The 18427-nt window shown below is 37.7% G+C and overlaps 1 protein-coding gene and 1 long non-coding RNA gene across 2 annotated transcripts in view; one reads left to right on the forward strand and one right to left on the reverse strand.

Annotated features, from left to right (window-relative positions):
* The window catches only part of ppp1r14c (protein phosphatase 1, regulatory (inhibitor) subunit 14C), a 28543-nt gene that overhangs the window by 5784 nt on the left and 4332 nt on the right, over positions 1-18427 (reverse strand). Inside the window, exon 2 of the mRNA XM_023297163.3 lies at positions 769-852. Coding sequence (XP_023152931.1) covers positions 769-852 — 84 coding nt within the window. The remainder of the gene's footprint in view (positions 1-768; positions 853-18427) is intronic.
* Positions 790-18115, forward strand: LOC118469454 (uncharacterized). Its single transcript, XR_008603570.1, has 4 exons — positions 790-874; positions 970-1133; positions 13091-13232; positions 15403-18115. It is a non-coding gene; the product is annotated as an uncharacterized LOC118469454 (long non-coding RNA).

Consider the following 18427-nt stretch of genomic DNA (forward strand, 5'->3'; position numbering starts at 1 on the left):
GTCGAAGCCAATCGAGACTCTCAGATAAATAAATCAGTAGTTAAAGCACCAAAACTGAAGACATTAACTAAAGCAGATAACAGGAAATAAAAACAGCTGAAAGAGAGGCCCAAAATGACAGAAATAGTTTAAAACGTCTAAAAACAACAGGAAATAGTGTCGGAAAATGATAGAAAATAGTGTCTGAAAATAATAGAAAACAGCGACTTAAAACATCTGAAAACCACTGAAAACAGCAACTAAAAATACTTGACAATGATTTAAAACAATGACTGAAAACAACAGAAAAAAGAGATTGAAAACTGGAAACAGTGACAGAAAAAGACTGAGAAAAAACAGCCACCAAAAACCACTGAAAACAGCTATAAACAACTGAAAACAACAACTAAAAACAACTAAAAACAACTGAAAATAACTAAAAACAACTGAAAACAACAACTGAAAACAGTGACTTGAAGCGACAGGAAAAACCACCAGCAGAAAACATTTGGATTCTCGGTGTCTTTTTCTAAAATTCGTTCGTTTTTAGTGTTTTTCTGTTGAAGAATGAAGCTTAAGATACCAAACATGTTCTAATGTGAGTTTTAAATCAGTTTTCGTTTGATTCATGTTGCTGCTGTTAAGAATTATTTTACGAGTACAGATCGACTTCCTGTTTCTACCTGGTGTTAATTTAACTACTTCCTGTGTTAATTAAACTACTTCCTGTATTAATTAAACTACTTCCTGTTTGTACCTGGTGTTGATTAAACTACTTCCTGTCTGTACCTGCAGTTTGCTGGCTCTCTCGTCGTCACTGGTGACCTCCAGCAGGTCGTCGATGTCGATCTCCACCTCAGGCATTTCCTCCTCCTGCAACACAAACACAGTCCTGGTTAGTCAGAAATGAAAACCAGAATGTTGAACATTAATGTTTTTTATTCCTCCTCTCAGCATGAATCCACTCTAAACACTGTTTCTTCTCATTAGAACAGATGGAAACGTCGTTGTTGCGGGCTGGGCCAGCTGAAGGTTCTGTGGTTGGAGGCTGTTTTCAGATCAGCACCACTTCAAAGATCGTCTGGTTCCTTTACTTCACCATAAAGACTTCAGCAGAGGAAGAATCAAACCATCACTCTCAGCTACCCAATCAGGTTTTGTCTAAACTCAGAGTTCAGCTTCTTTAACCAACCAGTGGTTTTTAACTAAGATCCAAAGTAACTGCAGTAAAGTTTAATCTGCTGCTGCATCCAACATTCCAATAATACGTTTGAACATGGAGGAGGTAGAGTTTCCGGTATGCAGGGCGTAGACAGACTGTAGAAAACTGTGGTTTCTTTACTGAGGGTTCACGTCACAACCCTGCAATTAGTCTTTTCCTTTTTATTAATCGTAACCAGAATCTTTAACCAACAGCAGCGGCACTGAATCTACGCTGAGGGTTTGCAGAATCATTTAAAACAGACGATAGAACCTTCATCTGCTGCCACCAACACAAAAAAGAATAAAAATTATTGTGACATAATTAAGTTTTTTAGGGATATTATTGTGAAAGACTGGTCCTTGAAACATGCAGAACAACTGGAACTTTGTGGTTCATTTTTGGGTGGATTTTAACCCAAACCAGGATCTTTACCAAAAACCAAACTTAGTAGTTTTGTAACGTAAAGATAAACAAACAGTGACTGAAAATGACCAAAAACACTGACTCAAAACAGCTGAAAGTAGCGACTGAAAACTATTGAAAAGAGAAACCAAGAACAACTGAAAACACCGACTGAAAATAACAAAACTGAAAACAGAGTGTAAATAAAAATAACCTATTATTAGTTTTGTAGCGTACAGAAAAAGCAAGCAGTCAGTGAAGATGAGCTAGAACAGTGAAAACGCTCCCAGCCTGGTCCTGATCATCTCCTCATCATCTCCTCCACAGTGACTGCAGTAAACAACCATCAAACTGTAGACGATCTCTGAAGCTAACATTAAAACAGCAGCTACTTCCTGTTGTGTTGTTGCGTTGAAGGCCCACAGAGTTGTGTTGTTGTAGTCGTGTTATTGTGTTGCTGTGTTTTCCTGGTATCCAGATCTCGGAGGTCATTGTGTTGGTGTGTTATTGTGTTGTTATTGTGTTGTTGTGTTGTGTTTCTCCAGATCTTGCAGGTTGTTTTGTGTTGTTGTTGTTGTGTTGTGTTTCTCCAGATCTTGGAGGTGGTTGTATTGTGGTGTTGTTGTGTTATTGTGTTGTTGTTGTGTTTCTCCAGGAGGTTGTTGTGTTTTCTCTGCAGCCCTCAGATCTGGTGTCTGTGTGGTAGAATCCATGAATAGAATGAAGTCAGTTCTTCGTCTCAACGTCCAGAAGAAGGTTGTTGTGTTGTTGTTGCGTTGTGTTGCTGTTGTGTTGTTGTGTTGCTGTTGTGTTTTCTCTGCAGCCCTCAGAGCTGGTGTCTGTGTGGTAGAATCCATGAACAGAATGAAGTCAGACAGACGACTGTTTGACATTTTCACATCTTTAACCAACTCTGGTAGACAAATGTTAAACTAGAAACACAGAAAGCTCACGTTTAAACTACATACATGTTATTTAATCACATACATGAACCCAGAAGCTCACGGTTATTCCTGAGCTGCTGTTAATCATCTTCATCCTCCAATCACAGCCTGCCGTCTGTCAGAACGGAGGTTTTATGGAAAAATCAAACAGAGGAGGAAACGTGAACATGATGTCCAGCTGCTCAAAACTGAGACTCGTACGTTTATTCCAGATGAAACTATTCTGTCACAAGGAAGAAAAGAAGCTCATAAAATAAATTTTTCTGTATTTGAAAAATTACTTCATGTTGCAGCATTTTAGGAATTAAGTTTTTAACAACATAAATATAAAAGCAGCAAAATGTGGGCATTTTAACAAATGATGTTACACCACATAAACTCCTGTAGAAAAGGCTACTAGCTTAGCATAGCATAGCTTAGCATAGCTTAGCAAGGTAGCAGAAAGCAACTGGGGATTTGATTAATCAAACTTGTCTTTTAAATTGTCAATGGTACAAATGACAGAAACTGAAAACGACTGAAAATAGTCTGAAAATGATTCTAAATAGCGACAAAAAACAACAGAAAAAAAAAGATTGAAAACAACTGAAAAGGACTGTGAAAAAACAGCCACTAAAAATCACTGGAAAGGACAGAAAACAGCAACAAAAACAACTGACAGTGATTTAAAACAGCGACTGAAAATGACTGACAACGGTAACTGAAAACAGAAAACAACAATTAAAAATGACAGAAAATGACAGAAAACAGTGACTGAAAACAGCAAGTGAAAATGATTAAAAACAGCGACTGAAAATGACAACAAAAAGAGATTGAAAACCACTGAAAAAGACTGAGAACAGTGACAAAAACAGCCACTAAAAACCACTTGAACCGACAGAAAACAGCGACCAGAGATGACTAAAAAATGACAAAAACAGCAGCTAAAAACAACTGACAGTGATTTGAAACAGGAATGGAATATGGTTGAAAACAGTGTTTGAAAAGGACTGAAAACTGCATCTGAATACAATTACAACAGGGTCTACAAGCAACAGAAAACAGCAACTGAAAATGACTGACAACAGTCTTTGAAAACAATCGGACACAACAACAGAAAATGGCGACTAAAACAACTAAAAATTGCAGAAGACAGCAGCCAAAAATGAATGAAATCAGTGAGTGAAAATGACAGAAAACAGCGACTGAAAATGATTAGAAATGGCGACTAAAGAAAGACAGAAACTGGGACTAAACTTGACTGAAAATTTAAACAAACAACAACTTAAAACAACAGAAAATGGTGACTAAAACAACTAAAAACTGCAGAAGACAGTGAATGAACATGGTTGAAAACAGTGACCGAAAACAACTGGAAACAACAGCTAAAAACAGTGAGTGTAAATGACTAAAAAGCACCACTGAAAACAGCAACTAAAAAACAGGAAGAACTAGGACTAACGTTGACTGAAAATCAAAAAAAACCACAATTAAAACCAACAGAAAATAGTGACTAAAAACAAGTAAAAACTGCAGAAGACAGCGACTGAAAATGACAGAAAACAGTGAGTAAAAATGACTAAAAACAGCAACTAAAAAAAGAGAAAAAAAGCTAGAATTGACTGAAAATCAAAAAAAAAACATCGATTAGAAACAGCGGAAAATGGCGACTAAAAACTGCAGGAGACAGTGACTGAAAATGACTGGAAACAACGACTAAAAATCAAAGTAAAGAGCGGCTATAAAGCATTTTTATAATATATATACTATTGTCTTCTTGTTATTCTGCTCTATTTGCTACTTCAAATCCATAAATGTGGGTAAATTCAGGTATTTTAACAGATGAAATTAAACACAGAGCTGCTGAAATGCTGTTAAAACAATGACTAGATGTGATCCAGACGTCTACTAAGAGTCTTGTGAGGCTGAGAAAAGGTGTTACAGTGAGAAAACTCGACATTCTTAATTTAAAGTTTACAAACGAGACTGAGTGAGTTTCTGGCCCTCAGGAAAGATGAAACCCAATAAAAAAAACTAAAGATCCAAACCAGAAATTCAAGATCAAACCTCCTGAAAGGTCAGACAACTGGGCGGCTTCTACCTGCAGAGACCTACAGAGCCAGGAGGTGATGAAACCAGACATTAGATGGTGTTCTGGTTAGACATCAGATCTGCTGATATGAAACCAGATGTTAGACGGTGTTCAGACATCAGGTCTGCTGATATGAAACCAGATGTTAGACGGTGTTCAGACATCAGATCTGCTGATATGAAACCAGACGTTAGACGGTGTTCAGACATCAGGTCTGCTGATATGAAACCAGACGTTAGACGGTGTTCAGACATCAGGTCTGCTGATATGAAACCAGACGTTAGACGGTGTTCAGACATCAGATCTGCTGATATGAAACCAGACGTTAGACGGTGTTCAGACATCAGATCTGCTGATATGAAACCAGACGTTAGATGGTGTTCAGACATCAGATCTGCTGATATGAAACCAGACGTTAGACGGTGTTCAGACATCAGGTCTGCTGATATGAAACCAGACGTTAGACGGTGTTCAGATATTAGGTCTGCTGTCTGCATTCAGGGAGGCTTCAGTCTAATAATAGAGATGAATAAGTGCATCAGAATGAAGCCATGTGGAAGGAGAGGCCTGACAGCACACAATCTAACACACTGACCTACTTCTGGAGGCCAAAGGACACTTTATCTGTCCGTCATCCATCCATCCATCCATCCACCTACTTATCTATCTATCTATCAAAGAGGCTATGCTAAAATAAGGTTAGCATAGCCTCTTTGTACTGCAACCTAATGTAGGATTTAACTTCTATTAAGCTAGTGTTAGCTTATTTTGTGTGGCAAGCTAAGGTGGACACAAACATTTTCAAAACTATTGCCCAAGTTAGCTTGTTTCATATTACAAGATAACCTGGTTGTTAGCTTTGTCTATGCTAACACCCATGCTAATTTACTGGGTATATCAACTAACGTTGACACTAACTTTCTTTAAACTAATGCTCAGAGTAGGTTACTTCATATTACAAGCTAACCTGGATATTAGTTTTATTCAACCCTACCATTAGCTTGTGAAATTTTAAAAAGCTAACATTCTCTCATTTTATGACAAGCTAAAGTAGATGCTAATTTCTTTAAAACTAACACCCACATCAGCTCATTTCATATTGCCTGCTAGCCAGCATGTTAACTTCTTTTATGCTAACACCCATGTTAACTTATCAGAAGAAAGAAGCTTCAGAAGAAACATTAGCTTATTTTATACTACAAGTTAGCATGAATGCTATACTCTTTAAAAGTAATTCCCACATTAGCCTATTTCATATCTCAAGCTAACCTGGATATTATTTTTTAACGCTAATGCCCTCCGCAGCTTGCAAGATGAGATCAAGCTAATGTTAGCTTATTTTATATCAAAAGCCACATGGATGCTAGCTTCTTTTCTGCTAATGTGGCATTAACTTGTGATAACATTAGCTTCTTTAATATTATAGGCTAACATGAATACTAACTTCTTTAAAACAACCGCCCACCTTAGTTTCCTTAGGTTCATGCTTTCTGCTAACGCTAATGCCCCTGTGAACTTACGGTATGGAAGAAGCTAATGATAGCTTATTTTACATCACAAATTAACAATGACATTAATTTTTTTAAACTAATGATTATACGTGCTTGGGAGGATGCTAACATGAGCTTATTTTTCATTCCAAGCTAATGAGAAGTCTTTTAAGTTAACTGCAACACTAGCTTATTTCATACTGCAAGCTAAATTTGACATGAACTTCCTAAAGCTAACACCCATGCTAGCTTTCAATATAAAAACGTTACTCACGTTGTTGTCCTGCTGCTAATTGAGAGACTGAAATAGTTGCGGTTGCACCCACAAACTGACAACACACAAAGCCAGATGCCAATAAATGGACAATTAACCACACAAATGGAGAAACTGAGCATGTTTTATGTATTTTAGAGGCACAGAAGCAGCATCTGTGGAAGACAAATTAGTGTGTTTGCATATTGAGCTATAATAATGAAGAGACAGTGTGAGGAGACGACAAGCAGCAGAGTGTTGGTTGTAAAGAAGGAAAGTCTGTGTTTACTGTCAGACTTTATCCTCTGTGATGAGGTGAATCAAAGCAAATGTTAGCGGCCGAGCCCTGTGACTCACCACAAACTATTCAAACTCTCCCCGAACAAAGAGTCCAACTCTCTGTGATTCACGACGGCTTCTATTCACAGCCGAACTAGAACGACCAGTTTCATTAAAGCTACCTGCAGAGATAATTACTACAGGCCTTTTTACTGCTAATGCAGCTGAAATAATCCCAGAGAGACGTTGTTTTTTCACCTCAGTGTGTTTGAGCAGAAACATGATTAGCTGAAGGTGTCGGCAGGTGAGTTTTCTGCATGAATATTAACTCAGGAAATCTGATTAACTCAGTTTTGGCATTGAATTTATTCAAAGCAAAAAGATTGAAGTGTAGAAACTACTTCAATAGGAACAAAAAACATCACTCCTAGTTAATGAGATTTTTACAGTTTTTCTGTCCTATTAGCTACGATTTTTTATGAAAAACATCCACCAACTGTCTTCTAGAGCTCAACTGATGTTTCAGTAGGACGATATTATAAACCGATATCAAATATATCTGTATCTGCATATCATTTGAATTTTACCAAGAAGGTTATAGCTAATACAACTGTATAATTTTACATTAATGCATTAGTAAAAATAGTACCATAAGCTGTATTATTACTACATTTACTGACGTAAAGGATCTCTGTCTATCAACAAACGCTGAATAAATATATGAATTAATATGCTTTTAACAGTGAAGTTACTGAGTCTGACTAAACATCCCTTTTGATGAAGATGCTAATGTTGCTAATCAAGAAACTCAGTAACTTAGCAGGTTAACTGAGGAGCAAAATGTTAACAAAATTTCTATCACAAGCTTTTTAAAAACAAATTAGCTTATTTCTTATCACAAGCTAACTTGGATGCTAACTTTTTCAAGCTAAGCTAAATAAAAAAACTAACAGTAGCTTATTTTCTAAGCTAAGGCCCACATTTTGTTGTAAATGGAAAAAAAGTTAAAGTTAGCTTATTTATTATGGCAATCTAACATGGATATTAACATCATTTAGCTAATGCTCACATTAGCTAAACCTGGATGCTAGCTTATTTTCTACTGCAAGCTAATGTGGTTGTGAACTCCTTTAAAACTAATGCCCACATTAGCTTATTTCATATTGTAAGCTAACTTTGGCGCTGACTTCTTGAAGCTAACACCCATGTTAGCTTCCTGTATTAACAAACCAAACATGTTGTTGTCCTGCTACTAAATGAGGGCCTGAAGTAGTTGCAGTTACACCCACAGCTCTCAAAATAATTTTCCATATCACCAGTGCTATGACAGCACACAATGTCAGAAGCCATAACAACCTGTGACCTGTAAAAAGCTAACATTAGCTTATTTCATATCATAAGCTACGTCAGAACGTTAACTTCTTTTAAGCTATTGCTTATGAAAAAGCTAACAGTAGATAATTTTCTACTGCAAGCTAATGTGGATATGAACTCCTGTTCAGCTGTTAGCAGAGTAATCCTAACAGCTTTAGCTTCTCTTTTTGGTTCTTGAAGACCAAAAGTCTTTTTCAGTTGTCTTTCCTGAAGCTTTTAGGATTAAAATGACTTGGATTACTGAGAATCTACACAGCACATGTACCAGAGTCTCACAGTGGTACAGAGTCAAGCGGTGACTTTATGGTTAGCTGTTAAGTTTCAGTGCAACGTTAACATTCTACATATATACAGTGTCTAAAGAATATCAGCTGATATATCGATAGCAGAACTTTATGCTCCAAAAACTTAGCAGTAGCTCCAAAAATACTATCTAATGAGATGTATCAAACCATAAAAGCCATAAAACAACACAGTCAGACCACAAACAGCCTGAAGATATTTTAATCATTTGCACAGCTGGCAGTAAAGCAGCTTGGCAGTGCAACATCAGCGGCACCCTCGGGTCACATCCAGCTTCACCCTGCAGCTCTTTATGGCTGTTTCAGCACGATTTAAAGAGTTTGACGTGCAGACTAGATCATGAGGAAATTATGACATTGATTATTTCACTACAGAGAGAGATTTATGTCAGGTAAAGATGCTAGAAAAAGGAGAATCAGCAGCTGACATAACTGCCTGTCAGCTGTCATTGTCTCTGCAGACAGTCATATTTATCATAGTGTAGATAGCATGCATGCATAAAAAGAAGATATGTGGTAAATAGGATGTTAACTTCTGCTGAAACAGAGACAGGTAATTGTCAGGGAGATGCAGCACAGGGAGGAAGTGGGAGAATTTTAATTGTATGAAGATGCTAAAATGTTCAGGTGTGTTATCAAAGAGTTGAGCGCAAAGCAAAGAAAAGAGATTTAATGAGTCCAACAATGAAATAACAGAGGATGCATGTTGGATTAGGAGCCCTGCAGAGAGGAAAGCAGGAACTAAAGAGGTGAGGCAGTGATTAGGAAACATAGGAGGAGATGCAGAGGATAAGTGGGTCACTGTGATGATGATGAGGATGATGATGCTGCAGAAGCGAAGGAAGAGGAGGATTGTGCAATGCCGAAACCTCACAGCTCAGCTTCTTCCTCGCTGCCATTGCTGTCACATCAAAGAGACGAGCAGCTCGAGGTGGGAACACTTGATCTACAGAGACCAGGAATGTAAGAATATAAGGAGGATGAAGAATGAGAGACGTCACCACGGTTACCGCGAAGGTTTCTGAGAGAACCGACTGAATTAAAGGTTATTCCTCCCTCCTGGCCTGCAGCGATGCGACAGAGCTGAAACCAAACAGCTTGGATGAAGTTACCTCGAACCATGTTAGCTTACAACAATATTAGCCTGCAAAATGAGGGCTAATATTGGTGTAACATCAATATTAGTCCTCATTTTGCAAGCTAATATTGGTGTTGGTCTTTAGCTAAGACCGATATTAGCTTGCAAAATTAAAGCTAATATTAGCTTGCAAAATGAAGGCTAATATTGGTGTAACACCAATATTAGCCTTCATTTTGCAAGCTAATATTAGTGTTGGCCTTAAGCTAAGATGATATTAGCTTGCAAAATGAAAACTAAGACAATATTAGCTTGCAAAATGAAAACTAATATTGGTGTTAGCTTAAGAGAAGGTAATGTCTATGTTAGTTTGCAATATTAAATAAGGCATTAGCTTGGAAGTGGTTAAAAATCTTGCTAGCAAGCAATACTAAATGAGCTAAGGTTAGTTAACGTGGGTGCTAGCTTGAAAGAAGTTAGCTTGGAATTTATTAAACAGACTAATCTTCATTTCTCTCATATTGCAAACTAACAGAAACATAAAAGAAGTTAAGGTGCACATAAAGCTAATGCTAGCTTTGTTTTTATTTCAAGCTAATGTGTCAGTCAGCTAAAAAAAAGGCTAACATCCACATTTGCTTTAGACATAAAATAAACTAACAAGAGTGTTAGCTTTGTCATTTTACACTGTGGGCATTATCCATTAAATTAACTTAAAAGTTAGCTTGTGATAGCAAATAAGCTAATGTGGGTGCTTGATTTGAAGAAGTTGCGTCCATGTTTGCTTATGATATAAAATAAGCTAACATTAGCTCGTTTTACATTGCTTGCTAATGTTGGCACCAGCTTAAGACCAACACCAATATTAGATTATTTAATATTGCTTGTTAACATGGATTTTAACCACTTTCGAGCTTATGTCTTATTTAATATTGCAGGCTAGCATAGACATTAACATCTCTTAAGCTAACACCAGTGTTAGCTTTCAGTTTGCAAGTTAATACTGATGTTAGCTTAAGACCAACACCAATATTAGTTTACACCAATCTTAGCTTCCAAAATGAAAGCTAGCATTGGTGTTTTGGTGTTTACACCAATACTAGCTTTCATTTTGCAAGCTAATATTGGTCTTAGCTTAAGACCAACATTAGCTTGCAAAATGAAAGATGTTAATGCTAGCTTGTTTTAGATTTCCAGCTGAAGTGGATATTACCTTATTTTAAGCTAACGCTTATGTTAGCTTAAAACATGACAGACGGTAACGTTAGCCTATTTCATGTATTGCAAGCTAACTCAGACATGTATGTTAGCCAGCTGTTTCGCTAACTAAACTTGATAAATGTGTTTTAAGGCACAACAATAAGTTGTGTGTTATTGAGAGAAGTGAAAATGAATGTGAGCAGCGCTGAATTAAAGGTTATTCCTCCCTCCTGCCCTGCAGCGATGCGATGAGCTGAAACCCAACAGCTCGGATGAAGCGACTTCCTGGATAAAGTTAGCTGCTGCAGCAGAAGCTCGTTCCCACGCTGATTCAGCCGGACTCAGAGGACACCGGATCAGAGCCGAGGAGGCTGCAGCAGCAACTCGTCCTCAAAGGAAACTCTCGGTTAAAAATAACGCCGATTATGCACGCTGACTTTTGGAAGCTCATTGTGATGTAAATGTCTTCATCATTCACCCATCAGTGCTGCAGCTTCTCCGCTCTAATATCAGTAATAATATCACATCTTTATGGAGAGAAACCACAAAGCAGAGCCGAGGCTGGAGGCGATGCTGCAGGGCTTCAGCGGCTGAACCTCCACGTTACATAACTCTGGTTTAAAGTGTCAGGTTTGCATATTATTCAGGCAGAGACATGCACAGACTTACAGCTGAGGAAAGTATTTGGTTAAAGTCAAATCTCCATGAATGACTAAAACCTCCAGACACGACACTGTAAAGACAATGACAGTCAGATATAATATGCCGTGTAAATATCATTAATTTAAATATTATTTTTTGGTTAGTGGATAGTCTGACATCACATTAAAATATGTAGAGATGGTTGCTTCACATTTTTATCATGTTTCACCTGCTTGTTGTCTGAATCCCCTCTGTAATCTGGCTTTGTTTCCATGTAAAAAGAGCTAATGTCATCTTATTTTATATCACAAACAAACATGGACGCTTATATTATATATTGGATAAGTATTATAAAGAGGGCTGCACAGTGGCGTAGTGGTTAGCACTTTCACCTTGCAGCTAGAAGATCCCTGGTTCACGTCCCGGCTTTCCCGGGATCTTTCTGCATGGAGTTTGCATGTTCTCCCTGTGCATGCGTGGGTTTTCTCTGGGTTCTCCGGCTTCCTCCCACAGTCCAAAAATATGCTGAGGTTAATTGATCATTCTAAATTGCCCGTAGGTGTGAATGTGAGAGTGATTGTTTGTCTCTGTATGTAGCCCTGTGACAGACTGGTGACCTGTCTAGGGTGTCCCCTGCCTTCGCCCGAGTCAGCTGGGATAGACTCCAGCCCCCCCCCCGCGACCCTAGTGAGGATTAAGCGGTGTATAGATAATGGATGGATGGATGGAAGTATTATAAAGAAAGCAAATATTAGCTTATTTCATATCACAAGGTAATGTTGATGTTAACTTCTTTTAAAGTGCTAACATTAGCCTGCAATGTAAAAGGAGCTAATGTTATTTTGTATCACAAACAAACATGGATGCTTACTTCTTCAAAGCAAGCACCCACATTAGCTTATTTGCTATCACAAGCTAACTTGTAAGTTAATTGAATTCCCACACTGTAAAATGACAAAGCTAACGCTCATGTTCGTTTATTTTATGTCTAAAGCTAAAGTGGATGTTTGCTTTATTAAAAAAGAAGCTAATGTTAGCTTCATATCCCAAGCTAATGTGCACATTAATTTCTTTTAGGCTAACGTTTATGGTAGCTTGCAATATGAGAGAAGCATTGGCCTTAGCTTAAGACCAACACCAAATACCAATATTAGCTTTCATTTTGCAATCAAATATTGGTGTTAGCTAAAGACCAACACCAATATTTCTTTACATCAATATTAGCTTGCAAAACGAAAGCTAATAGAGGTGTTTACACCACATTTTGAGTGCTAATATTGGTATTAGCTTAAGATCAACACTAATGTTAGCTTGTAAAATGAAAGATGCTAATGTTAGTCTAATTTAGATTTCAAGCTGAAGTGGATATAACCTTATTTTAAGCTAACACCCATATTAGCTTGCAGTGTGACAGACGGTATCGTTAGCCTATTTCATATATTCCAAGCTAACTTGGACCTGTATTTAGCCAGCTGTTTAGCTAAAAAAATTAAATTAAATTTTGGTTATTTGGAGGCAAAAACAAAACTACCCCTAATATGTGCTGTATTTGTACATATTTCCCTGTTTAAAGATGTAAACTTGATGGTATTCAGCTGGAAACTGCTCCAGAACACATGGATCAGTTGCATTATGGCTAAAATGACATCAACTTTGAATCCTACCTCAGTACCAACAGCTGCTCATATAAACATGCTCCATTATGCAGTTCTAAGAACTGAAAACACCTCCAGCCGTCTCGGTTAGAATCTTGATTTCCAGCCCAGACTCTGAGTGTTACTGCGTGTTACCGACCGTGAAAGCGCCAGCATCTGTTTTCTGGTTTTATTTCACAGTTTGGTGATTTACTGGGTTTTATTTCACTGTATTTAGCAGGCAGACGGTTCCTCCCCAAGGCTCCAGTATCGACAGCTGGGGACCCGTCGGACCTTTGGCCTCGAAGCCTGAAGCCAAACCGGGCTAAAAACATCAACAGCAGCCGTTCGGTCGAGACGAAACAACTGGCTAGTCGGAGGTTAGTGCAGTGATATGAGGATTAAATTCTACAGTTCTAGTGTTTCATTTAGAGATGCTCATCTGAGAGTAGAAACAACACCAGCAAGGATCTAGTCAGGAGGAAACAACTTGGATGAGATGTTTTAAACTGGATATCTGGGTCATTCCAGAACTGGAGGACATTTTACGTCCCACACATCATTTTCTGTCTTGTTTTTGTCAATTTCTGTTTCGTTTTTGTCTTTTGTGTCTCGTTTTTCTCATTTTGTCTCATTTTATGTCTTGTTTTTGTCAATTTCTGTCTCGTTTGTTGTTTTGTGTCTTGTTTTTCTCATTTTGTGTCTCATTTTTCTCATTTCATGTCTCATTTCTGTCATTTTGTACCTTGTTTTTCATTTTGTCTAGTTTTTGTCATTTTATGTTTCATTTTTCTCATTTCGTGTCTCGCTTTTCTCACTTTATCTCATTTTCTCATTTTGTGTCCCATTTTTGTCTTTTGTGTATTGTGTTTGATGTTTTCTATCTTGTTTTTGTCAATTTCTATCTCATTTCTGTTGTTTTGTATCTCGTTTTTCTCATTTTGCATCTCGTTTTTGTGATTGTGTCTTCTTTTTGTCATTTTGTGTCTCAGTTTTGTTGTCTTGTGTCCCATTTTTGTCATTCTATGTCTTGTTTTTGTCATTTCCATCATCCAACAGTGTTTCTATAGAATGTGTAGAGCAAAGCTATGTCCTCTCTTCTATTTTCCATCTTTCTTGATTGAACGTCTCCCTCCAGCTCATATTATCAGGATCAGACTAATTCTTTGGACTGTTTTCCATCAGTCAGTTTGTCCTCTTGGTCAGCAGTAACAGCAGCTAAATATCTAGCTTCTACTGCTGAGAAAAAGATCACATTAGCATGGATTAGAGTAGAGTTAGCAAACAACACAGAAAACATGGAATAACAAGCTGATTATTGATCAATATGGAGCAGAAAAACATTTTGAAGGCCAAATGTCCTCCAATAATCAGGATTAAATGACAGATGGAAGCTAAGCGACTCTTTTTACTCATTTAACAGATTTAAATGACTTCCTGTGTTGCTTCTAAATGTGCAGCATCATTCATCAGATGCAAACACGCCAGTGACGTGAACACACCTCCGACTTTGAGAGTCCAAACAACGCCGTCCGTCTTCCCGTCGTCACGTTTCATGTTTTCTCTGCATCAGGAGCAGAGCGTGAGTCGGTGTTTATGAAGCGTCTGACAATGAAAGCAGTGATTAACCAGATCGTGTCGGACGGGACAAGACAGTCAGTGTGGGAAGTGGACAGCTCTTCCTTTCAGCCCATCTTCAGGAACTCTGCAGCTGCTTCTTCTATCAATATTTAATCTGTTTTAAACCAATATTCTAAATAAAACAAGTCTGAGTTAGAGAGTCCAAAGTGGAGAGCAGCTCAGATTTGGTTCTAAGAACTGGAGTTCAGATCTATTCTTATCTTGCGAACCAGAATAAAACGGCTTAAACAAACACGTCTATTATTCTGACTGTTTCAATCAGCAGCACAAAACTCTCTATCACTGCAGCAAAGACAAATCTGCAAAAACAAAAAAGTATTCTGGACATTTGTGGCAAAGAAATGGAAAAAGTTAGTGAGAAAAGCTCCAACCAGCAAATAGAAATCTGTAATAAATGTGTTTTAGTCCAGTAGAACCAGACCTGAGAACAACCGTAGAGGTTATTATGGGATGTCAGCTAAGCCCATAAACAGAACAGTCAAAGAGGAGGACAGTACAGGGAGGAGGTCTGTGTTTTCTGATGTTTGCTTGATTAAGTTTCAGTCACGGGTTGGCTAGGTTATGGAGGCTATTAATGGAAATGAGCTGTATTCTGAGCAAGGTCACAACATTAACGATGCACTAAATGAAGCTTTTAGAATAGAAATATGTCCAAAACTAATCCTAAAGGTCTCAAAAATGTCCAAAATGACTCAAAACTGACCCTGAAGGTCTGAAAAAATGTCCAAAATGGCTCAAAACTGACCCTGAAGGTCTGAAAAAACATGTAAAATGAAGGGATTTTGATTAAATATCATGATGAACAGTTGGAAAGTTGCAGATCTAACAATTCTTTCTGTTTTTTTTTTTTTTTTTCTTACAGTTTCTGGCTGGTAAATTGTGTCTTTTTGTTGTGTTTTTTTTTTACAGGATAACATGGATTTAAAACCCGCCGGTGGATTCTAGGGTTCAGAAGGTTAAAACGTCTGATGTGAATCTGGTTGGAGCAGCAGCAGGAGAAACGTTGGAGGGCAAATGAGACAGAAGAGGAGGTAAGAAGCTGGTGGGTGGACTGCAGAAGGTCAGCAAACACACCACCACCTTTGTTGTGAAACCTTCTTGCTGCTGGTTCTGCTCCTCGTCAACACCTGGGATCTGTTCAGCAGCTCATGCGTGAGTCTGCAGGTGCTGCGTTTAACGTGTCAACAGCAGCTCGGACGCTCAGACAGCAGCTATTTATATCTGAGGAACTGAAATGGCTGACAGATAGAAGAGTGTGTCTCCGTCACAGATCCATGAACACATGTGGGTCAGTCGTTAGAACTAATGACTGATTGACAGGTTTAGTCTCCCACTGGGTGAATCTGTCACAGCGAAGTCAGTAATCCAGTTAATGTGGGGGAACCTCTCTTGATGCACTGAGCCCTTCTCTAACTACCTATGTATTTACTATATATACCATTATTGCATTACATTCACTCTGTTTCTTTCTGTGTCCTTTCTCCGAGTGTCCCTGGTCCCAGAGCTGGATGCTGGATGCTTCAGATGTGTGGCTGTGTTTTATGGTCCTTGTGTCCCACCCCCCCCCACCTCTCTATCTCTACCTCTATCCCTCTATCTCTACCTCTCTACCTCTTCTGTCCCTCTCAACCCGCCCGGCCAGCAGGCAGATGGGTCCCCCACATTAGAGCCAGGTTCTGCTCGAGGTTTTTTTCCCTGTTAAAAGGGTGTTTTCCTGCCACTGTCGCCTTTTGGCTTGCTCTGGGGGTCAGGCATATGGGTTCTGTAAAGCGTCTCGAGACAATTTGACTGTAATTGGCGCTATATAAATAAAATTGAATTGAATTGAATTGAATGTGGATCATTCTGCTTCCACATTTATTACACTTATTTAATTAGTCTTTTATAGCCGAGCCTCCTCACATCCCAGACTAGCTGATACCTAATCAAACAAAAAAACAACAGAAACACACCCACAACACGACTAAAAAAAACACCAAGACAGCAACAAAGAGACACAACATGATCAGAAAGAGACAAAAATGACCAGAAAGAGACACAAAATGACCACAAAGAGACAAAAATGACCAGAAAGAGACAAAAATGACCAGAAAGAGATACAAAACGACCACAAAGAGACAAAAATGACCGGAAAGAGACACAAAACAACCACAAAGAGACAAAAATGACCAGAAAGAGATAAAATGACCAGAAAGAGACACAAAACAACCACAGACACAAAATGACCACAAAGAGACAAAAATGACCAGAAAGAGATACAAAACAACCACAAAGAGACAAAAATGACCAGAAAGAGATACAAAACAACCACAGAGAGACACAAACCAATAAAAACCAGACACAGAATACACATAAATAAATGCAAAGTTAACACAAAATGACCAGAAAGAGATTAAAACTGACTAAAAAAGACTCAAAATTAACACAAACAAATGCAAAACCAATGTTAAGAGAAAATAAAGTGTCCAGTGCAGCAGGCAGAATCTTTGTCAACAACAACAACAACAACAATAATAACAATAACAAGCTTCCTTCCAGGTTCTGTTTGCTCCATTTGGTCCCAATAAACAACAAACACACTGACCTGAGACTGAATATCGTCAGTTCATGAAGACTTCCTCTGGCTGCTCCTCACAACAACAACAACAACAGCCTCCACAGTAAACAACCCCCAAGGCTGCATGTCGACTGTCTGCCTCCTGAATGAGCTTCATAAAGTAGAAAATCACTGGTTCTCAACCAACAACACCAGAAGAAACCCTGACGTCCAGCTCTGATGTTCTCCTGAAGAACCTCCATGGATGTTCTCATCACTTCCTGTTCTTTAATCTCCTCCAGCAGCTCAGAACCCGTCCATCAGGGTTTCATTTATTATCAATTACTGATCCACTGATTCCTTCTGTCCTTTAAATGGCCAGAAACTACATCTACCTCAAGAAGAACCCAGGTAGAACCGCAGGACGAAGCCTTTTCAACGGCAGTAAAGGACGGGAAGTGGGTTTGGTTCAGCTGTATTTTATATTTTACTTCTAAATGCTGCATGTTTTCATTCAGTATTCACCATATAACTAATCTACAGCATCTGATAAACCAACTAAACTGGTTTTATGAAAACCCAAGAAGCTTCAGTAGAACTTTTTAGGTTCCAGGAGATATTTTTTATTCAGAATTCTAGTAAAAATAGGGGCAACAAAGGAGATAGAAATAGATAAAATGCTTAACTGACGTTCCAAAAAAAAATGTCTCACTGTGGTTTGTCATTTTCAGCCAGAATAAACTCAAATTTGGCAGAAAAATCCATAAAAAACTACAAATCCGGCAGCAAGTGTACCAGAAAAACCTGTATTTAAAGATGGTAGAACATGGTGGTGTTGAAAAACAGTGAAAACAGTAAAAAAATAACCTCAAATATCTGTAAAATAATTACACTTTTAGCTGATTTAAATACAGTAAAACTATCATGTCATGGCCACACATGATAAACAACTGAATTACCATTTATAAGAAATATAGATTTTTGAAGTGGATGTTGTTTACAGTTTTCTTTGGTGTTTTTTATCTTCAATATGTAAATAAATTTTTTTCTGTAAGTTTACTGGACATTATCTGCATTTACTATAAAAATTACAGTTTAAAAATTATTTAGCATTTTTCTTTTCTTAATATAAATATTTTTTCTTTCAAATAATGGCAAATATCTGCAATATTTATATATATATTTATTTATTTATTATTTTTTCATTTAAGTGCAGAGAAAAAGGATCATTTTTAAATGAAATCAATATATATATATATATTTTTTTTTAAATACAGATTTTTAAAAAATAATTTGTTAACATGCATATAGATATATAATAATTTTTTTCTGCCATTTTACTAGATATTTTTAATTTAATAAGACCAGGAAAACCAACAAAAAACTGAAAATTGTCCA

Source organism: Amphiprion ocellaris, chromosome 12 (assembly GCF_022539595.1).
Source record: "Amphiprion ocellaris isolate individual 3 ecotype Okinawa chromosome 12, ASM2253959v1, whole genome shotgun sequence".
In the NCBI taxonomy this organism is placed as follows: domain Eukaryota; kingdom Metazoa; phylum Chordata; class Actinopteri; family Pomacentridae; genus Amphiprion; species Amphiprion ocellaris.